Source organism: Strix uralensis, chromosome 23 (genome assembly GCF_047716275.1).
Source record: "Strix uralensis isolate ZFMK-TIS-50842 chromosome 23, bStrUra1, whole genome shotgun sequence".
In the NCBI taxonomy this organism is placed as follows: Eukaryota; Metazoa; Chordata; class Aves; order Strigiformes; family Strigidae; genus Strix; species Strix uralensis.
The window spans coordinates 5464454-5488926 of NC_133994.1; the positions used below are offsets into that span (position 1 = coordinate 5464454).

General features: G+C 46.7%; 1 protein-coding gene across 11 annotated transcripts in view; it reads right to left on the bottom strand.

Moving 5' to 3' along the window:
• Positions 1-24473, bottom strand: part of CASZ1 (castor zinc finger 1) — a 206885-nt gene that overhangs the window by 19586 nt on the left and 162826 nt on the right. For 9 of the 11 annotated variants that reach the window (XM_074892922.1, XM_074892918.1, XM_074892919.1 and 6 more), the window contains 9 exons: positions 20539-21379; positions 17675-17743; positions 12723-12813; positions 10486-10650; positions 7745-7917; positions 6111-6979; positions 3978-4122; positions 2737-2800; positions 27-187 (listed from right to left, as the gene is read on the bottom strand). In XM_074892922.1, coding sequence (XP_074749023.1) covers positions 27-187; positions 2737-2800; positions 3978-4122; positions 6111-6979; positions 7745-7917; positions 10486-10650; positions 12723-12813; positions 17675-17743; positions 20539-21379 — 2578 coding nt within the window. The remainder of the gene's footprint in view (positions 1-26; positions 188-2736; positions 2801-3977; positions 4123-6110; positions 6980-7744; positions 7918-10485; positions 10651-12722; positions 12814-17674; positions 17744-20538; positions 21380-24473) is intronic. The other 2 variants (XM_074892926.1, XM_074892917.1) reach the window with 1 other exon arrangement.

Below are 24473 nucleotides of genomic sequence, written 5' to 3' on the forward strand. Positions count from 1 at the left end.
TATTCCCAGTTCCATGCTCTCCTTACCGGCGCAGGTACATCTTCCACGGCTCAGAGAGCTTCTCCTGGACAAGTGCCTTCACTGCCTTGCCCAAGTACTGTGTTGGCTCTCCAGCCCCAGCCTGGCTGCCATCTCCTTCTGCCTTAATGTTGAGCAGGTTGCCAAGGCTGGCACTGGTCTTGGACATCTGGAACAAGAACATAGACACTGCATCAAGCCCAGCACACAGCCCTGGGCACTGCCAGTCTGTCCTCAGGACTGTCCCACGGAAGGCCGTGTCTTCAAAGATCAAGAGAGAAGACAAGAAGTCTGCGCAGGCTGCCTCAACTGCACTGGCAAAACTTAACAACACCTCACTCTTCTGCAACCTCCACCCAACTATCACAAAGTACTCAGGTGCCCATCTAATATTCATGGCTTTTGTATAAAGTAATGAAGCATCTTTGTCTATTTTATACATGGGGAAACTGAGGTGAAGAGAGACATGCCCTATTTGAGTATGGAAAAGGTGCACAGGCTTAAACCTTAATAGCCCCGTATAGCTCCTACAAAATGCTGGTCTCTTAGTACAGACCTAGTGATAGAACTGGTAAGCTCTAGTTTGTTTAGAATCACCATATCCCAGTCACAAGGATGTCTCCTTCTTTGAAGTGACTATCAGGTATGTTTGGGGGTGGGAGAGGGGAAATCTGATTCAACTGGGGAAAAATTCCGGCTCCGCTTAAGTTCCCAGAAAATTCTTCCTAACGTAAATAAAGAAATGATGTCACTTTCTGTGCTAAATGGATGTACTCTCCACAAAGCAGGACTTGGACTTAGGATTTGCCTTGTCTGAAAGGCTTCAAATAGATTCTACACAGAGAAGGTTTAGAGGTCCAGGTGTATGATGTGCAGGATAGAAAAAAGAACTTACTCAAGAGTGCTTAGAGAACAAATTTTCTTTCAGAATAAATGGACAATTTCCCAGACCCTTTCTTGCTTTGTTGTGTTCTCAGTTACCTCCAGTAACAATAGTGAAATTTCACAGCATGAATAAAATGCAGGATTGGGCCCAATACTTGCATTATAAACTCCACCCACTTGAGGATCTTGTAGCCCTTTATAAATATCAGTTAATTAAGCCTGACAGCCCCCTAAATAAACTGCAGTAGGCTACAGGAACCCTGGCTATTTGAGGCTTTCTTAATGCCCCCTGAAGGTAAAGCCCCTGCTGCTATGTGGAGACTGCAGCTCTTTATGGCTGGAGCCAGAAATTCAGGTCGTCTCTTTCCATTGGTGTTTGCTGGACATTCAGTTTCTGTAAAGGGCTCTTTTTCCTAGACTAATAATGAAGGATTCCTCCATGAACAGAAATTGTGTGCAGCAAGAGAAAGAAGCAGGCGTTGATGTGTTCCTGAGCACACTGAGCTTGATTCAGCTATCCTTAGTCATGGAATAGGCTCCTTCAAATCAGTGGGCTCTATTCTTTGCTAGTTTATGTCATTGGTTAATCCCACTCCTTCTTTAAAAAAGGAACAACCTGAAGAACTCATATTTTATACCTGTGCTACACGTATTTTGCACAATGTAAAGAATCTTACGCAGGGCTGCACATGCATATGCTTAAATCTCATATTCTCCTGGATATTTTCAAGTGAAGTATCTATTGAAACAGAATTTCCCTGAGCTGGGGCATTCAGAACGACTCAGGACCCCAGACAGCAGACTTACTAAACAGATTTACTCACTAGAGAAAGAGCTGCATATTTGGAATCACTAAAGGGACAATACACAAGAACAAATAAGAAATTCAGTTTAAAAGGGAACATCAAAAACCCAGTGTAACGGAAAGCCAGTGGAGAAGAAAAGTGGCATAAGGATAGAGGCAGAAATTAAACAACACAGAGAAAAGAGTGATGAAATGAGAAAGGAGGCAAGAGATTACTAGGCAAAGTCACTTTGCCCTCTCTTGAGGGTTATATGGCCTTGATGCATGTAACGCCCAGAGCCAAGGGGATGGCAATAGTTATGCCCGTAAAACCTATCACACTGTAGAATATTAAAGCATGGCTCAAAGGCTGCCCTGATCTCTACTGCAGTTGTATACAACAGCAAAATTAATCTTGGTACAGTAGAATTTATCATGTGAAAGGGAAATATATATTTGAGATGATGTATAATTTAAAGAAAAAGTAAGGAAAAAGAAACTGTGCATTATCTAAAATAAATATTCTAGAACATGGTAAAGGGGGCTCTGTTGGACACCATTACTCACACCAGATAGACAGAAATTGATGATTTTAGCTCAAAACTTCTAATTTTTTTCTTCTCTTTCATAAAAACAAATGATTGTCCTCCCCCTCCCCCAATGAAAGAAAATGTTTTTAAGTAAATAAACAAAATGAGTAACTATAAAAAGAGAGAGAGAGAGAAGTTGCCAGGTTCTGGAAATAAAAATGGAAAAAAAAAAAAAAAAAATCTTTCGGAGCCCTCCTCTGTCTAGAAAGGATGAAAAAAAAAAAAAAGGTGTCAGAGGCTGCAATATATTTCTTCAGCCAGTTCATTAAATTAATTCGTAAGCAGTGGCTCTGAAATTATACCCGATGAAAAATGGTCTCAAAATTTAAATGGTACAAACTCATCTTATTAGAGGCAAAACATTAAAAAACAAACGCATCTCTTCCCCCCCTCCCCGCCATCGCAGCTTTAATTTCTCTTGGTGGGGGGAATGAAAGGCGTTTGATGGATGGCTCTTACCTTATTCATAAGCGAGGATAAAAGAGATGAATTTGCCGAGACTGTGTGGCCATTTGATTCATTACTGGAACACACAAACCAACAGGGTTTAGTTAAGATGTGCACAGGGACTGTGAGCACTGAGATTAATCCTTCTCCCTTCAAGCTGCCTCACTCCTCACCTGCTACATCCGGAGGAAGAGAATGATGCCCACCCTCCCTTGGGCAGGCCAAACTCTTTCACTTGTGATAGCCAAGATGGAGACAAAGAGGGTCCCAAGTCTGCAGAGTTTAGTTCTGTCAGCTATTAAACAGTCCAGACCTCTTCCTCCAGTGTCCACACCATCACACTTTTTTATTAGCTGACTCACAACCCACCCCATCCCGTTAGAACTTTCAGAAAAAACAGAGGGGATGCTGCTGGGAGACTCGTACTGCCAGGGCCACGGGCGCCCTCGGCAGCAGAGAAGGCAGCAATCCTCATGGCTGCAGCCAGGCGGGCTGAAAGGCAGCCTTGGTGTTTCACATGCATCGGTAATGCCTGTAGTTGACTGCAAGTGCTGGGGTCCCAACCTGAGCCTTGTTTAAAGTATGGAAAGGAATGTATACAAAGGTCAAAACTTAGCCCCAGTATCAGCTCCTCTGCAGTTTTTCCATGCAGGACAACCCCCAAACACTCCTATTCTCAGTACAGATGCTGGACAAGTGGGACACATGCTTTGAGATAGGTGCATTCCCATCTGTGCAAGTGCAAAGAGTCATCACCATAACTATAAATTAGCACATGCCAGACCCAGACCAGAGCTAGCCTGACACCCAGCTGGTTTGTGTGTCCAATTTCTCTGGAAGTGCCTCTCTTAGCCCTGATTCAGTGCCCTACTACATCAGTGCAAATGCTCCTGCTAGAAGCGTGCTGAAGTGTGGCACTGGAGCAGCCTTCAACCAGCTCTTGATGACAACAGCAGGAATATCTAAGTCAAAGAAGGAGCTTTGCCAGTGGCTTATTTCTCAGAGGGGAGCACAAGAGGTGAAGCTCTTGTCAAAGAGTCATTAGGTACTTGTGAGCCCAAAAAACTATCTGGAGGACACACACTTGAGGGGGAGTAGAGAGAACCTCCCTGCCTCCAGTTTGGGGGCGTCTAACTCAGCCACTGTGAAATTGCCTTTCATCAACATATTCTGTCCTCTCATTACAGGTACAGAAACTTCTCAGAGCTTGCTGCTGAAAGAGCTAAGTGTGCCTGCCTGTGCACTTCTCTCACCCGTGATCCTTGACGCTCAGGTCCAAGCTGTGCTCCTGCAAGGAGTCCTGACTGGTGGCAGATGACGATCCCATGGCCTCCACAGGTTCCTGCTTCACCTGAACTGGATTGAACCGTCCAGGAGCTGCTGGTTGTCCATTCCCTGCTTGAGAAAGACACCAAAATCAAATGCAAAAATTAAATGAAAAGTGTAGGTCTAAAATGAGGTTACAACGGCAAATAAGTACGTTAAATCACTAGTACCAGTGCATAAATGGAAAAAGCAAAGGAAAAGTGTGGGGGGAGGGAAGTGCTGGGATTGCTGGTCAGCGTTTATTGCCAAGCTGACATGATGGGTTCTGACGTCCACTCCAGCGTGGAAATTCTTCAAGTGATAATTATTGCAAAATTATGTCAAAGTTGTCCAGGCTATGGGCCCTTTAAAGGAGAAGGGCGGAAGGAGCGTGGGGGAGACCTGATTCTCTGCACAAACTGTCATAACTAATTTGCGGGGCTGCCTCTTAAGCGTTTATTAAAGACTCTGTTAATGCTGAGGCAATGTGGCAGCTTTCGACTGCTAGTCAAGCCCCCTTCCTCGTCCCCAATCCCAGCGTTGCCGTAGCGACAGCGGTGGCCCGCCACTGCGCGTGCCCAGCAGGAGCATCTGCCCTGCCGGGGCTATCGAAGGTGACAGCCAACGGGCCCGGTTCAAACTGCGCGACCTCTCGCCACCGCCACCACGTTGTCCCCACAAAAAGGGGAAATTCTTCTTGTTTGGGAGGAGGTTTAGTGCTGAGCCCGCGAGAGAAAAATTCAAATTAAAGGAAGAGAAAAAAGAGGAAAGGGGGAAAGTGGGAGAACAAATTAAAGAAAAAAATTAAGAAGAACAGCAAAGAAAAAAGGAGGGGAAAAAAGTTGCTGACAGGAACATGTCTGCAGAGCTTTTTTCCACAATCCCCAAGTGACTAAAATATTAATTTACCCTCCGGCAGTACAGCTGACAGCGAGCTGCTTCTCAGACAGCAAGTGGCATTTTATTAAAAAATAAAGGAAAATAGTTCCCTCAATGACCTTTCTCTGCTTTAGGAAACAATTTTTCAAATAATAATTTTAAAAGTATGTGAAAGTTCCCCTCCCTCTTTAATCAGATCACTTCGTCCTACTCCCTCGTTTGCTCCTGGGTAGAAGGGAACATGGGCAGCACGCGTCCCCCCCAGGGGCCAGCAGCCTGCTCTGGCCTTTCCACGCCCCGGGGAAGGAGGCTGTGGGGCTGCCCAACGCCACGGGGTGCTGCCGGGCAGGGCCTCCCCTCCACAACTCCACGCTGCCCACTACGAGCTGCCCGCGTTCAGCAGGAGATTGTGGAAGTACCCTGCGCTCTCGAGGGAGCCCCACGTCCCTGCGGGCAGGGCTGAGCACAGGCAATGACCTGCCCCAGGTCTAGGTGGTGGCAGGAAGAGCTCCGGGCTGCCCCAGGGGACTTCTCAGACCCATCTTCTACCCTTCTCTCACGGTGCTGCTGCTCCTCGCAGCTCAGGGAGCTGCAGGGACAGAGGAGCACAGCTTGCAAGAACTGAACAGGAGAAAGGTCCGGTTTGTGGACCATACCAACACTATCTCCAAATGCAGAGCTGGGACAACAAAGCTGCAGCACAGAACCAGCCCCCCAGATCAGAAAAACAATTGGCAATGAGCTACAGGATCAACACCACCCAGCCAAAACTTGATACAGTCTGCAGAAGAGGCCTTAGGCTGCTGTATGGCCTGCCAAGTATTGGCCAAGCTTTTTCTTCATTTCCATTTTTAATACAGTGCCTCTCTCTTTTCAGCCTACAGCAAACTAGGCAATACACATGGCCACACTCTTCCTTCAGATCTGGCAAGTGCCTACTCCATTTGTGGGCAAAGCTGCATTTCCTGCCTCTCTTCTGGCCATGAGGGTATAGCCAGGCTCCACAGGAAACCATGCCAAGACTGCCCTCTTCAAGGGTTAACTGGACACGACCAAATTTATTCTCCCACTTATGTTCCTTTACTACCTCCTCCCCACCTCCAGTCTCATGGACAACTGGGTGGCTTTTCATTCACTCCTCTCCAAGTCATCAGGCACTGCTCTTCCTCCCACCACTAGCACAACTGATGAGGGTAACTCACCTGCTTCAAGTGCCACAGAGGGCTTGAGTGCAGCTGCTGCCAGCCTGGCCATCATAGGAGAGATTAATCCCTTGCTAGCAGAGATCCTTTCCATTATAGATGCTGCTGGAGCTGGAGAAGAAGTAGCCACTGGCTCACCAGATCCTGAAATGGCCTGGGATGAGGAATCCGTAGGGGCAGACGATGTTGGATTGGTGCCAGAAGAACCAGCAGTCATGAGATTAGCTGAGCTGGCGGGAAGCGGTGTGGAGACCCGACTGGGGATGATGGGGAAGAAGGATCCAGCTGTTCCAGGAAGTGCTGAGTTGGAGAGTGCCAGGGCCAAGGGTATATTGCTGGGAAGAGCCTGGGAGAGCAGGCCAGAGATCTTGGTGGCTGGTGTCATGCTGCTGGCAGACTTGCTGGCCTGTGAGGAAGCAAGCTCAGCAGCAGAGGAGGGTGCAGCTGGGACTATGAGAGAAACGGAAGACTGTTGACTGGTGGGGGAGGCACTCAGGCTGGAGTTCTTCGAGCTCATAGCAGAGAAGTCAATAAGGTCATCGTTACTGGACTCCTCTTGCTCATTATCCTTGGACCCCAGGAGAGAGGCGGGCAGGCCCAGCACTCCTGAGCTCCGGATGTGCCGGCGCTCATGTTTGCGTTTATGGGAGGTCATCTGGCTGGTGGAGGTAAAGGTGAAGCCACAGCCTGCCCTTATGCAGTGGAAGTGGTTGGTGGCCTTGCTGTAGACACAACCCTCATACTTGCACTCCTCATACTTGTAAAACTTCTTGAAGCCGTCCTTGGCATAGGCATCATCTTTGATGTGGTAGCTCTTGTGCTTCTCAATGTCACACTTGTTCTTGAAGGTGAATGTACACCCAGGTCGCCTGCAAGGGCATCGAGGAGGAGAGGGTGGTTGGCTGTGTGGGCTAGGAGCACAACCCAACTGCTGTCACCTGCCTCCCTCTGGGATAAGGATTGGGGCCAGCATGAGACAATGGCCCTGGCTGCAAAGGGGTTGAGGAGCTTTATGCGGATTAACTTGTGACACCAAGGCAAGCGAAAATGCTGCCATGTGAGTGAGCTGGGAAGCTCAGTCCACTCTGAGGAACAGCCACAATAACATGGGGATGGAGGCACCCATCACTAAAAGTTCCAACCAAAAGAGCACCTAAAGGGGGCTAAGGTACAAACTGTGCTTTCCTACTCTTCCTGAGAGCACGAGAAATCAATAGAGGAGCATTTGTGTACAGAAGGCAGAGTCTGGCCCTGAAAGGGATGAGCTGGCTGACTGCTGGCAGGAGAGAACTCTAGCATGGAAGTGCCATTAGCAGTACGTTAATGGCCTACTTCTGCCAAACTCCGAAGAGCACCGTGATCTCTTTCCCAAATGATTCTAGGATGTATTTTCTAGTGGGTACCCTTTCCCCAGATCACCTCAGATCACACTCCTGCCTTGAGAGTGATCTGTGGCAAGATCCTGGAAATCACATCTGCCCTGGAGCATAAGTTCTCTCAAGAGCAGTACTGAGAAGGACATAGCAGGGAAAATCAAGTCCCTGTGTATACTCCTCAATTTATGACTTGGCAGGAGGTGGCAAACAGACCATGCAACTCTGAGGCAGGATTCCTCCCCTTCCCTGCTGTCTCACCTGCAGTGAAAGTGAGTGGTTTTCTGCCCGTAGAACTGGCACTCCACGGTGCCGCAGTCCTCCGTGGCACGGAACCGCTGAAACCCATCGTTGATGAGCTGCGTGTTCTTCTTGTGAAAGTTCTCATGGGTCATCACATCAGAGGTGCTTGTATAGACCTTGTTACAACCCACCTACCCCAGGCCAAAACAGGGAGTCATCAGCACAGCGTTTTAACAGCCTACTGTTATTACCAGCAATAATAAACACACGAGCAGCACACATACATTTAATAGTTCCACTTGTGCACTTCTCCTAGGAGTATTAAGTCATCACTTTAATTCCCAATCTGAAGACTGATAGAGCAGTTGTGAAAAAAAACCAAAACCAAACAAACAACTCTCTGGGCATGAAACAGTAAGAAAATATGGGGAGGATGCAAAAGGATAAAAGACCAGCTACAGATAATCACGCCTGCTTAGGGAGGCAGTAAGCAGGGTTCCTGCTCTTAAGGAGAAAACAACACTGACAGATGCCATTACTTTTTGTTATCTTGGAGCAACACAGAACTAAGTAGGGCTTTCATCTATTTGGGGAACACAAAACTGAGTGGGAATGAGTTATTTACCTCTTTAGTCCTTCTGGGAGGTAAGGCAGGGTGGTGCAACATGAGGCCAATCTTTTGAGCTTGTAATATACGGGTTTCATTCTAGCAAAGCATAAACCCTATGTTCAGCTGATCTTAGCAAACTGGTGACTTTTTTTCCCTGTCACTGTTCAAGACTACCACTTCAATACTTTTGAACTCTTGCAGCAAATGGGAATGGTGTGACGAGGACGGAATGCTGAAAACCTGCCTTCCTCTGGGTAAAGCGGGCAACTTTGCCATATTGAGTAAAAAAACACTGGAATCTGAAAACGTCCTCAGCCCTGCTGAGGGAGGATTTTTTTTTTTTTTTCTTTTCTTCTCTAGCACAACGTGTGCCAATGCCTGCACCATCTCAGAAGTGAAGAGAACGAAAACACCACCTCTTAGTTCAGCCCAGGTTGATTCAAACAGGCAGTAACAAAACCCATGACAAATACTCAGAAAAAAAAAAAAATAAAAAGGATCTCCAGCTATTTCCAATATAAAAGAGCCTCTCTCTCTCTGCACTGACACCTTGAAAAAAGACAGACCCTGCACAGCATTAAAAAAAAGAATTAAACAAAAACCTCCTTAGGAATAATTTGCAATGCAGCTCTTGGTGCTAAAGCCTAAAAAAATGTCAGTTTATATAAACAACTAACTGAATTTTATCCACACCAATTATGGACATAAAGAAAAAAACAACCCTGAGATGGATGGCACAAATTCTGCCATTTAAGCAGTATTTTCTTTAATTGGGAGTTTATATTCAGACACCTTTCCTGTAAGACACTGCTTACATGGGCATTATTTTCCTGGAAGACAGTGGGCACAGGATGGAATTACCCATATATAGTTGTGTAAACGAGGGTCTCTATTTGAACTCGGAGTGACTTAAAGCTGTGAAACACTCCTCATACTCTAAAAAAAAAAAAAAATTAAACAAATCCCATCCTGGTCAAGTGAAGAAACTAAACAATCAATATTATGGAAGCATAACAGAAAATGTCCTCAACGGAAAGTCACATGAAGTTCCCAATTTATCAGATGTTGTAAGCACATGCTTAAACCAACCCCTATTCAGGACAATACTTGAGTGCATGCCTAACATTTAAGAATGTGCTTAAGCCCCATTGACTTCAGAAAGCTTACCTGACTTCAAGTTAAACATATGCTGAAGTCTATCCCCGCAAAGCATTTAAGCATGTGATTAAGGCCTTGTGACTTTAACTGGGGTCTTAAACTGTTGGGATAGGGCAGGAAGTGAGACCTGAGTTTTCAGAACAGAGAAGCATTCACCAAGGGTTGCCTGATTATTCTGTTTGTAACTACAGCACATTCTCATGGCAATGGTTTAGGCCACAATTCTAATGAAACAAGTATGTATCAAAACCTCTAATCTGAAGAACAATCAGGGTAAGACCCAAACAATCTGGTGTGTCTGTGTCTAAAAACAGTGTAGGCGTCACAGTTACATCTATGCAGCAACTCCAACTCTGGTTACGCTGCTGTTGAAGCCTGGCTGGCTCTTGAAACAAAACTCCCAGCCTACACCACAGACAAGCACCACTGGTGAAGGAGATGGAGAATCGGGGGGGTTAAGTCTAGACATGTGACATTAAAGTTTAGTTACTTTAGAAATTGATTATGCAGAAAAATAACCCAGTGTTAAAGGGCAGATGTGTCTGATTTCAAGGGAGTGACAGATCAGATTTGAGTAGAGGCAGTGCAGTGGCATTGCAGAGAGGTCCCTGCATCTCAGAGAACAGGACTTGTTTGAACAAGTGAAGTCCAAGACTGTAAGAAAACCTTGAGACCTGCTTTGCCTCACTGCATGCACAAGGCTTCTAAAACCAGAGCATGGTGCTTCCCTTCGCCCTTCCCAACACTTGGCAGGGCAAGTGCAGTGAGGACAGGGCACACACTCTACAAAGAGGCACCTGAATCGGAAGTGAGCAAGAGAGGCTGTGAATGTCACCTTTGCCTCAGGACAGCCCCTTGGCTTTCTAACGAGGAAGTGTTGGGCTGCCTGAACTCAAGAATCGTTTCAGTCCACCCCAAAAGAGACACAGCTCAAACAAAGACTCTTCACATGCCTCGTGTGCTACCATCTGTTCCCCAGTCGAGCTGTTACCTGCATGCAGTGGTAGTGTGTGCTTTTCCCATTCAGGTGGCAGCCATGATAGTACACGCTACAGTCATCCAAGGGGCTGAAGCGCATGAAGCCGTGCTGGAGGGAATTATCACGTTTCTTGTGCATGTTGTAATGCCGAATCACATCCTGTTTACTAGTGAATCTCTGGAGAGATACAGAGACAGACAGTGAGACACACGTGATGGGAGTGGGTGAGTAATCCTGGGGGCAGGGTGGGTTTTGTTGTTAATAAACTTATGGTACCAGGAGTTTAAAGCTCAGCAGTAATCACCCCAGGAGAGTCAGATTAAAGAGGAATTGTGTGCATGTATCTTCTTGGTAAAGGGAAAGTATATACACATGAAAAGTTGTAGAGTAAACATGACACTGGGGCGATGTCCAGAAAACACTCCCTGCAGCTTTAAGACTGCAATTCTTCTAACATAATTTTAGCTGCTACTATCTCAAGAACTGCTATAGTTAGAAAGCAAACCAGTGAACTAAACAGCCTACAAGAGAGTAATCCAAGCTTCCAAATCACTCATGGTAGTGGTTAACAAGATACTGGCTGCCACATTCGTGTCAGACCAGAAATTGGGAAAAACACTCTGCTCTTTTATAGTATCTTCCTACCGTAAGTCTTCTGCCTCCCTGACAAGGTAGGATGGCTCTATTAGGAAAACAGGGACACGGAACTTTCTTCCAGTCACAGAAAAAGATGGTAGTAGAGCTCAGAGCTAAATCTGTATGACAGAATATCCTTTTCATCCTCTACCTGCTTGAAGTAATGAAGGGGTACCCCACTGTCAGAGCAGGCTAAGTGCCTTTAAAATGAAGCTTTTCATTTCTATTTCCCACAGACATCAATATTTAACAGTGAAGGTGGGAAAGTAAATCTGATTTTTTTAAAAGAAATCAATATCCATTTATTTTGAGGCGTAATTGAAAAGGCCTGTATTCTAATGTTTAACAACTTTTCTAGTCTCCCTCATAGGAAACAAATGATTATCACTTCCACTCTTTCCTCCTATAATATCAATCCTGATCAATCTCGTTGGTATTGGCACGGGAATATACAGATATAGATTTCAACAGGAATCCCTTGGAGGCTGGAGGTATGATTTCCCAGGGCGTACATACAGGATTGCTATTGCCAATCATCGTTAATTTGTGCCCACTTATTACAGAGCGTTACTTATTCTAAAATATATCTCAGCCATAAAATAATTTGCATTTTAAAAAGCAGTCTAAATCCTTATTCCCTGCGAGACCAGACAGCTCCTTTGCAAGCAGCTTCCAGACTCCTTAGGAAATAATCATGAGGCCAATCATAATAATAGGTTTTTCTGTCTTTCCATCCTTTGTTTTTCTCTCTTTCTGGTGCAGAGATATCTGTGTCACAGTTGGGACTGACTCATCTCAATTACCAAATGGTGGGCTAGGAGGACCACTACATGCATCCCAGAGACAAACTCTCCTTTGATCAATAGAAACCCACAGCCAAGCTCAGCAGATCCAGATCAACTTCCTATGCTGTGGTCAGACTCATTCCTTTGAGACCCAAAGGCCTCCTGGGGTAGGGCTGAAGTTGTGCCTGATGCACAGTGGAGGCAAACTCTGGGATTCCCCCTTACACACCCTCAGCCTGACCACAGAAATGGCAGTGTCAAACTCACAGACCTGGGAAGAGGGTAAACAAACACAGCACGTGACTCGGCTGGCTTGACGTTGCTATCCTGGCAATTCTCCCAGTAATTACAGCATTGCACATGCTCCTGCCCCCACGCTTTCCCCACAAATCCCAGGCTGCTGCTGGTCTTACTGGGTGTTTTGTTGCAGATACTGCTGCTACAATGTCACTCGGGCAGCAGGAGGGAAAGAGACAGACTAACAGATCAGCATTCCCTAGTTTCAGGCACATTTTGTAACACAGCAGAATTTATTCTCTTGGTTTGTCTGATGTAAATCTGGAGTAGTTCCCACTGACTTGAGCTGATCTATAATCTGCTCTTCATTACAGTGGTCTGGGTTTGGCTAAATGGCGTTAGGTTGGGTTAAATGGAAACAAAATTGGGTTCTAGTAAGTTGAAAACATACCTTGCCCTGTTTCAGAGCAGAAAGGTGAAGAGGCATGTGCATGCATGGGGGAGGAAAGCACAGGAGGGCACACATCTGCCCTAGGTTGTACCCCTTTACATTCACATAGCTGTGCTGATAACTTTTTACCACTCTTTTACCTGGTAGTTGCACTCTGGGTCAAGGCAGTGGTAATGTTCTCTGTACTGGTATGCACAGTGTATATGTCCACAGTGCTGACTGCCAGAGAACCTGCAAACATGAGAGGAGGACAGAAGAAAGAAAAGGGAGAGTAAAACAGTGTCCTGACAGTAGTGCCTGCAAGCAAGGTACAAATAAGTAAGTCCCATTCCTGCTTTCATTCTACATGTTCATGGCATTAAACCCCATCCCCTTTAACCCCTCCAAGGGTGGTGACCCTCCCATCTTCCTTTTTCTATTTGTCACTATTTAAAGGTGTTTCTTGAGCAGGATCATTCAGTTCGTGTACATCCCTAATCTGTCTGTCTTTCCCTCTGAAATTCATCTCCATTATCTAAGTTGCTTACCTGGGGAAGAATAAGAAAGGAGGGGTCCTTGAATTAAATATCGCACAATTCTGAAATTCTCAGGTGTGAATTTAAATACCGCAGCAGTGAGTTTCAGAATCTCCCATGCCAGAAGGAGACCAACAAACATCAGTCAAATAGGGATTCTAAATGTTAGGTATACGCCCATCTAGTAGGACCTCAGAAAAGCTCAGGCATTCATTTGTTTGTGTGAGTTTTGTCTCAAGACTTTTTTTTTATCACAGTATGGTGTCACACTACAGAGAAAATTGCAAACCAGTGGATTAGATGGTAAGCCACACAGGTAGAAGATGATCATGGCAAGATTACATAGGAACTTCCAGTAAAATGGACAGATCAATAGAAAGGTGAGATGGATCAACAGGAACAGAACGAAGCGTTACAGGCAGACCATCGCAACCCTGTGTGCACATCTTCTCCCATACGCTTCAGCCCTGCCAACCATTTATTTTTGATGTGGATACACTATTTGCTCACAACAAAAAATAGTGCAGTGCAAAACAGGGTTTTCAGCCTGCCTTTGAGTGCAGTTAAAGAGTAGGACATAAGAAGCAAGCCAATAACAGGCACCCAATCCATTTCTGCAGGCCACCACTGAGCATTCCACACAGCCAATTTGGAAATTCCTGACATACAGGGTGGAAAAAAACCCCAGAAAGGCAGAAATGCCATATAATATCTACATACAAACAGACAGTACATAGAACGTATTGACTGATAGACACATCAATAACTGGCAAAAGGGGATGATCCAGTAATGGGCTAATCAGTGCAATGAGCTCTCTGATGTATATTCTAGAGGACCCTGGAAGAGCTGAAGAGCTTGAAAGGGAAAAGCAGTGGAGAGAAGGGGACTCAGAGGGGAAACATTCAAAGATAAAGTACCATCTGCTCAAAGGTTCCTCAAAGGTTCCTCACGTCACTTAGTGCTAAACACAGCAGGAGTGCATATGATAAAGGGCATGGGAAAGAAACAAGGGCGGGCAACGGATAAAAAGGAAAAATGAGAGGAGTGAGGGTGTTCCGGGGAAATCAAGGAACAGTGCACAAACAGGGAAGATTATGGATCGTCGTAAGGTGACGTAACACTGAGCTACAGGATAGAAAAAGTGGGGATGAAAAGCAGCACTAAATAAGGCATTTGTGAATCACAGTAAGGAAGAGGAGGTCAACTGTGGAGACAGCAGGGCCTCTAGGAGATGGAAAGGGGACTTAATTGACAGAAAAGATAGACATTGCTAAAAAATTAAATGACTTCTTTGCCTCAGCATTCACAAAGGGAGACAGGGACAGATGCCAGGAGCAGACATGCCTCTCCCTGGGGAAGGAGAAGAAATACTGCAGGAAATCAGGATCACGTCAGAACAGGTGATTGAGAAACTGGAACAAACCTCAGCAGCGGAGAAGAAACAAACCGCAAGGCAAACAGCAAGGCTGGCTGCACAAACAAAGGTGTGGAACTGAAAGCAGAGGAAGCGATTCCTGCTCAATGCCTGGGCAGCTGCGAGGCCAGTACAGGGCACAGGCAGCAGCCTGAGTCACCATGGCACCAACCAGGTACATGCAGCTCGGCAGCAGATCAAACCAACTGGTCCTGCTAGTCTGGGGCTTTATGTCAGCAGCTTTAAAGGAAAGAAACTGCTCTGTGGAAAGCTTCCTCCCTATTCCACTGATGAGATGGGGAAGAGAGAGCAAAGGGCTGTGCAGGGCTGGAGAACTGTGGAGCGCAGGCCAGGCAGAGAGAAGAGGAACATAAAGACCTTGCTGACAAACAGACACCTTTGAAGCAAAGCAGCCCAAAATATTATCGAAAGCGAGGATGCAAAATGACCAGAGATGCCAGCTGCAGTAAAAGAAGGGCCAGACACCGAAGAGATCTGACTGTATGGGATAAGTTACTTGAAGCGTCCTAGCAGGAGTAACTCGTGGGCTCAGCTTTTAAAAGCAACAGCTAAACAAGCCTTCTAGCACTTCAAACTCCTACCCTCCCTTCCACGTGCCACGGAAAGGTGTGTGTGTGCTGTCTACAGCGCAGGAAGGGAGCGGCAAGTGTTCTACCAAACCGTGTGCTCGGGGAAGGAGGGAAGCGGCAAACACAGCACAAAGGGGAAATTCTGCTCTTTCAGTCTGTAAGGTTAGGCTCCTAAAGGGTTATATTTATCCTGTGTTTCTTCTGACACTTGAAACAGTTCAAAGCTATTAATTTTTAAAGCACAGCATCTGTTTAGCTTTTTCATAACAGGAAAGCTTATACACCACACACTTACACGCATGCACACGCACACATTTACATGCACATACTCTAAGGTGCATCAACAACCCTCTTAATTTACATGAACGTACCCACAATTTCCATGCACACGGACACAAACACACACACCTGAAACAAGCAAATTCACAGATCATTTAATCACACTGATATGCAAATCCAAACTCCTAAATTGTCCATATAGGCACATAGATTAATTTTCACAAGAACAACCCCCTCCCCCTTCCCTTACTTTAATTGGTCCACTTTTTTTTTTTTTTTTTTGGCCAGAAAGAACTAGTCTTCATCTGGCAAGAGTTAGAAAGAAAAACCAAGATAAATAAATAATAATAAAAATAATAAATAAAGAAGTCAGCATGCTTAGAGAGTGTTTACAGACTCATTACCCTGTAACGATGATGTGAAAGAAGGAAGAAAAAAAAAAAACCCACCCCAATTACAAGGGGGGAGGAAACCCACACAGAAATAAATATTTAAGCAAGTGCTGCCAGAAGCACCATCTGCTGAGGCACTAATAATAATAATAATAATTTTTTCTGTGGTCTTTTTTTTTTTTTTAATTATAAATATATGGAGGGGGGGAAAAACAACCCAACCCAAACTAGCTAAGTAAGAGGTTTTGTTTTGTTGTGTGAGAGAATGGATTATCCCTGGGCAGCTTTTGGCAGTGGCTTTGGCAAACTCATTAAGCTAATTATGCAGTACAGACATAGAGTGTCGTGTCTCTCTCCCCCCGCCCCCCCCCCCGTTGATTTTAAGGCTTTAAACTGTTTTTAAAATTGTGTGTAAATTGAAGGGAAGTGGCTGTGCTGCCAACGGGCGGCTTGCGGAGCTTTTTAGGCAGGATGTGGTGTCCCTTAGCTATCTCACAAGCCTCCCTCAGATACCTGCCTGACCCAGGGGAAGGGGCTTGCAGAGCGCTACGAAGAGTGGATGTGGGTGAAGTGTTGATACAGTTCTCTGCTTGAGAGGGGAACTGGGGAGAGAAAGGGTGGCATCTCCTCTCTCACTGCAACCTCTGCGATTCCTGCAATCTCAGCAATAAAAGGGTGCTGCTCCTTCTGTCCCACACAAAGATGGGCTCAAACCCCTGCTTTCATTCCTCTACTCTCCCAGGAGGCAGTGAGTTGCCACACGCACTAGAGGCATGGCTGCTTGAGGAGCTGCATGTGGTGGTGCAGCTGCCCTCCCTTCCCAGGTGGTCTTCTGCCCCCTTCTCCTACATGAGGCATTTGGGCTAAAGGGAAGAAAGGAAATCGCTTCTTGTTCCACTCTCCAGCTAGGGAGAGCACTGTTTCCACCCTTTTGCCCCGCTGACGTGCCAAGATCTTCCCTTGCACCTTCCTAGCAGCTGACTGCCTCCCACAAGTAGACTGCAGTAAGGTGGGAAAGCACAGTAATCATTTCCTTCCCCTCTTGTTAATAAGTGCCCAAGTGCTGGTGGGAACAAAGCCTTCAGTTTTATCTCTGGAGAGAAGTGTCTGCTGGCTTCCCCGACTGGTGTCTTTCTGTATACAAGGGGCTTTCGTAGCGAGCTTTCTCACAGTACAGATGGAGGATCCAACAGGCCAGGGCAAAGGCTGATGGACCCTTTACACCGTGAGCTAAAAAACAGGCAGGTGTTATGCAATAATCTCCTCTGTCCCTCTGGCTCTCGTGAGACTCACTGTCAAACCACAACAGCCCTGGGCTCCCTCTCAGCATCGCTCACTCCTGACCCAAGCTTGCCCACAGTTGTGATAAGATGCCCTAGTCTGCACCTTACTCAGTGAGGGTTTCTCATATAAATAAGCTGCAAAATTTTCTAGGACAAACTCACATTGATGCCAAGACCTGCCTAAACTCAAGACACTTGTGAATTCCTCCAGCCTAGATCCTCAGAGGTGAGATGTTCTCTGCTTGCCTCCTGCAGGCACTGGACATGGGAAGGGAAAAAGGCTGGAGACAGCATATCATTGGACAGAAAGAACAACAATCAAGAGACAGCGCTCCCATTTAAACTCCGGGCTTCTGCAGTGAAACATTTTTCCACTATTTGTCACAAAGTCTAACAGCTCTGGGGAGCCAAGCATGCTCTTGGCATGCTTGTACACCTCTCACAGCTACTGCTCTCTCAAGGAGGGGAACAGAGCAAGTACTGATGCCAGAGGGAAATGGAAGTGCCAATGGCTGGTTTAAACACTTGATCCAGATGGACAAGGTCTCATCTCTCCCACCACCACTCCACCCTCATACTTCCAGACCTCTCCCAAAGAAAGTCAAGAGTTTTGCTTACCTGGCAATATACTTCTGGTAAATATTTACGTCTTCGCTGACAGCTGGTTTGTCAGTGGGTAATCCGTTCCTAATGAGAAACACACAGGGCAGAGCTGGTTAGCAGGCAGGAACAGGGCACAGACAAGCTCCTTGTTTCTCTCACACACCACTGACACATCAGGAGAGAGGGCCCAGGGAAGAGTACCCAGCAAAGACACCCATAGGTTTAACCTCCCTCCTCCTTACCCTTCAAATCTTGTACCTTCTTTTCCTAGGGAACTACAGAGTCCAACTACCACCCCTCCTGCATGTTCCCTCTTTGCAGGACTCAGTTCAGTTTGTTGCAGACATTGAGAAGACCAACCATGAAAACCTGTTTTCACAGAAAAAACTGAATACCCATACACAAGTGATGCCTACATGAAAAGAAACACCTTCCTGGAGCACCTTGCAGCACTGCCCTTACGTGCAGTGGTGGAAGGGCCATCGAGACAGGTCTGCCCTAAGCTCAACTGTGGGAGAAGAGTCTCTGTGCTTCAGCCACGCCATGAGCTACTGCATGTTTCCCAGGCCAGCAGGCACGGTGGACTGCTACCTGGTACTGACAACGTGGCTACAGCTCCCTAGATGGGGCTTTAACTGCCTCATTTTTCACAGACACCCCAACTCCAATAGATAGATGGGGCAGCAAAGGTATTTATGTATTTTAATCAATGAGAAAACCAACCCAACTGCACCCAACTGTCACATAAGCCTGGGTTACTTAACATCACTAGGAAGCAGACAGAAATTACATCCTCAGTGAGTTCAGCAAGAGGAAAAAGAGATGCAGGGCCTGACTCCAGCCTACCTAAGACATAGTGGCATACCAACACAATCCCAGTCAGGCTATACACGGTCTTCCTTCTCGGTTTTGCCCACACCCAACCTTCACTCCTACTCCTGACAGCCCTGTAGCCTGGTTTAAACAAGGATACTTTCGCACAGAGTTCACTTGAAATAGGTAGATTAGTTCAGGGCAGGTTAAGAGCATTAGATGTTAGAGAGTTTAAACCCACGTATGAGAGTAAGGGGTAATTCCTGACAGGCTACTTGGTCCCAGTGGGGACTGAATGGAAAGCCAGGCCCCAGATACCACAGGTAGCACTTCCTCCACCAGCGCAATTAATGGGCTGCTTTCTTTTATCATAAAGCCTGTATCTAGTAAGCAGCCTGAAGGAGAAGGGACTGGAGCCCCTTCTGTACTCCAGTGTGTGATCAGGACGCTGGGAACTGCCAGGTTGAAGGCCCTGGTCACTCCCATTCCTGTTGCAGCCCCACCGCAATGCCCCAGTTGAGGAAGCCCTGTGGCTAGAGGAGAGATCACCAGGGTGCTGCAAACCCACATCTGCAAGTGGCAGGAAATGAGCAAGAGAAAGGAAATCAAACTGGGATCCCAGCGCAACACCAAAGCAGATAAGAAGAGGCTCACAACCCCCCAAGCACAGCTCTAGGATGGCCACTGAACTCCAGGCAGCTGAGCGTTCTGCAGACTCTTCAGGCACAGAGGCCCTGGCCAAGTCACCCATCACAACAAGGCACTGTGCCTACAGGAATATTTACAACACAGTGTTTTTCAGTAATAGGAGTCCCTGCCTGCCATCTGGAGCACACACAGGGTTCATCCTGAGCGGGGGCCAAATGCAGATGTTAATAATCCTCTGCTCTTTCCCGTACACCTTAACCATAGAGCTCCCAAATCTGCAGGCAGCTGGGAAATGACTGTTTCACGTGGAAGACACGTATCGTGAGCTCTGCCTTCCAGGTGGGGAAACACAGAAAGTGGGAGATGCAGACTTGCCTGAGACTGCAAAAAACACTCGAGTGAGGATTCAGCCCAAGGCCTCCTAGGTCCACATATTAAACACAGAACTGCCTTCCTCCTTAGCAGAGGGCAAAGTACCAGGGTGTGTGTGATGGCATTTGCCACAGAAGTGCAGGCCAGAGGTCCTAGACTTACTACAAATGACCCCATGGGATTCATAGCTCACAAAAGCCCCAGGTCCACAGTGAGAAACAAGTAAATCCAAACCATAACAAGAAAGCAGAGAAGTCCCTCCCTGTTTGCAGCCTCACATACATACGTAGCTTTGCTACAGCTACCACCTCTGGAAGCCACATTAAAAAGTAATCCAAGGTTTGGCAAGGTCTTCAGATATCTCCAGTCAATGGCAGCACTGCAGAGATTGCCAGCCATGTATATGTAGGAGGTTATTAGTGGTAATTGGGCTAATGAGTTTGCCCAGTCTGAGGGGTAATTGAATCACCTCTATTTGTGTAAGGAACAAGCAAATTGAGAAGACACAGGCCTGGCCCCCAGAAGTATGTATATGCCTAACTCCTATGAAAATTGTTGGGAATTAGGCACCAAAATGTCTTCTGAGTTCTGGGACAAAGAAAAAGCCCCATCTTGCTAACAGGAAAGTCAGCAGAGTTTTGCCATTGAGTTAAATGGAAGCAAGAATCAGGTTGTCCTACAGACACAGCTGGATGCCTGGGGAACCAGACAGAAGGAGGAGAAAGTAAAGTAGTTACAACCTTGACCTTAGAGTGCTGACAGCACCACGTTCCCTCACCTTTCATTTTAACATATGAACCCAGAAGCTAGTGGGCTCCAGATTCATGGCTGTGACTGCTGATGGCAGGCCACATCCTTAGTGTAAGATAAAAAGAGAAGTAAGGTGTAACAGAGGAGCAGACACTCCCAACAGAGCAAAAAGAAACATCACACAAACAGTGCCGTATTTATCACCACACAAACGGGAACTGCCCACTGATCCACACACAGACTTTAGGTATGATCCCTCACTACTACAAAGATAAGAAAAGTGGGAGGACACTTACTTTACTGTAGAGACTGTTCCAGTTGTGATGGAGTCTGTCTTGGAGAAAGTTGATTTCAGGTACTCAGGAGTGTTGAATGGCAATGAGACGGACTGCTCTGGCCCAGCCACAGGAGTGCTGCTGGGGGTACTGGCGAGGGGAGCAGGGGCCAGGCTGGGTGTTGGAGCTTTTACTGGAGTAAGCTTCTGAATGTTCCTCACATCATACTTGGAAGGCCGGCCTACCTTGCCTGTCTTGAAGGCGATGGCTCCTCCCATATCTGGGCTTCCTTCTCCAGGCTTGAAAAGGTGCAAGTACTTGACGTTTTCTAGGTCATACTTGGAGGCCTTCTTGTAAGTGTTGCCATTTTGTGGCCTGATGCTCTCACCCGTCTTCAGCTTCTGAATGAAGAAGTCATATTTGGAGGCCCGTGACATCAGGCCCTGCATCTGGGAACTGCTGGGAGAGGGCAGCGGCAGGATGGTGGCTTTGGTCTCCGTCACCATGGAGGCATCTGGACCTGGCACCCGAATGGGCTGTGCCAGCACCGAGGAAGTTTCTTTGCCCAGCTTGGAGCCCAGCTCCTCAGATTTGGCCAAGTGCATGGGCCAAGAGAGCTGCTCTCCAGCTTTCAGTTTGCGGATGTACTCCTCATACTTGGAGAAGCGGGCTCGTTTGCTCATGGCGTCTTCGCCAGGGAGAGAGGCAGCAGTCGCAGTGGCCTCTGAGGTAGCAGCGTTCAGCTTGTCAAAGCTGATCTTGCGGGCCAGCTCATCCCGCATGTTCTGATCATCATAGCCGAACATACCCAGGAACTCATTCATGGTGGTGGCGGCATAATCTCGCAGCGATGAAGCTTCCCCTACAGAGAACCAAAGTGAGAGCGTCATGCAAGGCGTTGATTTTCCTTCTCCTCCCATACCAGCACTAGTAGCAGGGAGGGGGAGTAAGGGGAGAGGGGAACATGATCTACTGACGTTTGGCTCACTTGTTAGGTTTTACGACTCTTAAATTAATTTGTTTTAAAAAAAAAAGTAATTAATACTGGGGTAAAATAAAAAGAGTTCATCAATGCCAGGAAAATCAATTTCCTAAATGTTCTAGCCGATGGCTTTTCAGTACATTAAACAAAGTTTCATAAATGTCTCTGCACTCTTGCCTTGGCCTAATATGAAGAAAAAGTAATTTTACTGGAAGTGAGACCAACGCCAATATGCCGAGGTTTGTAGAGTTCTGTCCTTGTGTGTGTTTGTATATGGAAGGAGGTGCACAGACGATAGACAGCAGCGTGTCTGCATGTGGAAGGGGGGCAAAAACATGAGGTATGCTATGTGTGGTGGTAAACAGCAGGGCTGAGAGCAGGCAGGACAGCACCGTGTGAAATGGATAAGGGAGACGGGGCAAGACAATGTATGGGGTGGAGCAGGAGGAGGGCAGAATGGAAAAGTGCAGAGTAGAGAAGGAAAGCAGCAGAGGTGAAGATGAATTAAGGTGGGGGAAGAGCAGCAAAGGCTATACGCATGAGAAGCTTGGCAGGGAGGAGTAGGGGGGAAGAAGGGGAAGAGAAGGCAAGACAAAGACAGGATAGTTCCCCATAGCTGTTGCAGTCCTCCCCTCCCCTGCCAATTTTGTAGAAGTTCTTTCACCCAACTTGCTCCCTTTCTTCTCCATCCCAATGACTGGAGAGCTACCACCCTCCACGTGAAAATGGGCCACAGTTCAGTGAAGGCTGTGGAAACCTACAGGCAGCCTCCTAAGCAGACATGAGCAGCTTCCAGTAAGACCAGGAAATGGAAAAGTCCACGCAGGTGCAAAATAGGTAGAGGAACAGCCTCCTCTCCATCAGGATTTGGACTGAGGACAGAAAGAGCTGTTGTCCTGACGCGGGCTCCAGAGAGGGGGAGAAAGCCTGTTCTCTGGAGTGTGGGTTGGCGAAGGGGCAGGAAGGGGTTAGTCTACCTGAGCATGAATACAGGGAGGAAGAATGAGCAAAAGCTGTCCTTCCCTGGGTCTCTCCCTCCCTTCCTCCCTCCCCTACTCCCTCAGGCAGTTTCACAGGCCACCAGGAGGGGAAGAACACACATCTGGAGGTCACCCAATATCAGTGTAAAGGAGGAAATAAAGATTGCTCTGACGTGCCAGCTTGGACTCATTTAGGCTTCAGTCTGACACAGCGCTCCTCCTCCTCTCCCTCTTGCTTTCTCCTGCAGAGTAAAGATTTACTGTGTGCAGGAGTCCTTCAAACCTCCCTCGTCATCTTTTCCAATCACTCACTCTAGCTCTCATGGGCAAGCACGCTCGTTCACAGGGAGCCAGCACAGGCAGGTACACCGGCAGCAGAATGGAGGTTCTGGGCACTGGCTCCCACTCAAACCAACACTGCCTTGAAACAGAGTGGAAAAGGAAGGCACCAAGACATAGCCACAGAGCAGGTCAGCACATCCAAAGCATGAAAACGGATCCCTAGGATTTGGGGGATCTGACAGCCAATGATGCCAGACACACAGCCATGCACGTACATGAGAGTGTTTCCGCACACACAAGACCCAGTCAATGAGCAAAGTCGAAGTTCAATAGCCATCAGCTTCCACAAATCAGTTTCCACAGGACTTCCACGGAGGAAGAGACTGCCTGTAACGGGCACTAAAATGTGCAAGACCATGAAGGTCACATCCCTGTTTCAATATTGCCCGGTATAGCTGTGTTCATGTAACAGAAGAGCTGCTGCACTAGCTGCCTGTGTACCTGGTACGTGAGAAAGGCAATGCAAAGAACATGCCTGAAGCCTGCAAGCAGAAGGACAAAGACACACCTGCTAAGTGCTGGGATCTGGTTTAGCCCAAACTGACTTTCCAGTTCTGGACACTTAGGCCCAGCATCCTGCATGGGATTTTGGGATGCCTGACTTCAGAATAAACACCCTGTTAGCTACAGAATGGGTGGCAATGCCCCTGCAGTGTCTGGCTCTGGTTGTAGGTTTTTGTAGCACAACTTCATGGGTCAGCATTAATCTTAAAGCATGTTAAATGCAGAATTATGCCCCACAGTGTCCAAAACCAAGACTTGTCAGAAGGAAATGACAAGGAACGGCTGTGTTACTCCATCCTCAGAGGTAGGATCATTTAATCTGTGCTTCCCCACTTGACCCTCTCCTGTGGCCCCTCCAACACCCTACTAAAGCCATCAACTTTATCCTTCACACACACACATATTAAAGAATTTCATCTTGCTTTAAAGCAGTTTTCCTTTTTACCTCTTTTTCTCTCTTCTCCACCTCCACGTCAGTGTAACTCTATGACCAAACAACAGGGATTAAACCCATGAAATCCCTACTGGATCTAACAGTTCTCTGTTTCTGTTAAATCTGCTTTCCCTGTTCTGCTTTTCCTCTCTTTTTGGACCTGTAAAACAATCCCCTAGCCTCCTTCACAACACCCTGACTTCCAAGGACTGCACAGAGAAACTCTAGCCAGCCTGTGCCAAACTGCAAGGGGAGAAAGAATACCACAGAGAGGATCTGATAGGAAATTAAGTGTGATTTTTACTAGCTTTAACAGCTGCCCTGAAAGCCAGCCAATCCCTTTCCTTCTTTATCCTAACCTGCAGCACATGAAAAAAAGGAGGAGACCCTCTTTTTCACTCCCACATCTCAAATCAGTTTTACAAATCCCAGCTCGGTTTGAGCCCCACTGACATTAGAAATCCAGAGAGGAAATTCAGCAAAACCTAGTATTTTCTTCTAATACTGGAGAAAATGAAATATTGTTGAGACCAGCTCCTTTTCAAACTTCTCTCATCTGCACACCTGGTCTTGGAAAGCATCTTTGGTACCCATGTGGCTAGACTTCAATTGGTGCAAACAATTAGTTGCAAAACCCAAAACCACAGGAAAGAGGGAGTTTTCAGACTTTTTTTTGTGCTTTGCAAAGTCTGAGCTTGAGTTCAGGTTTCACTAC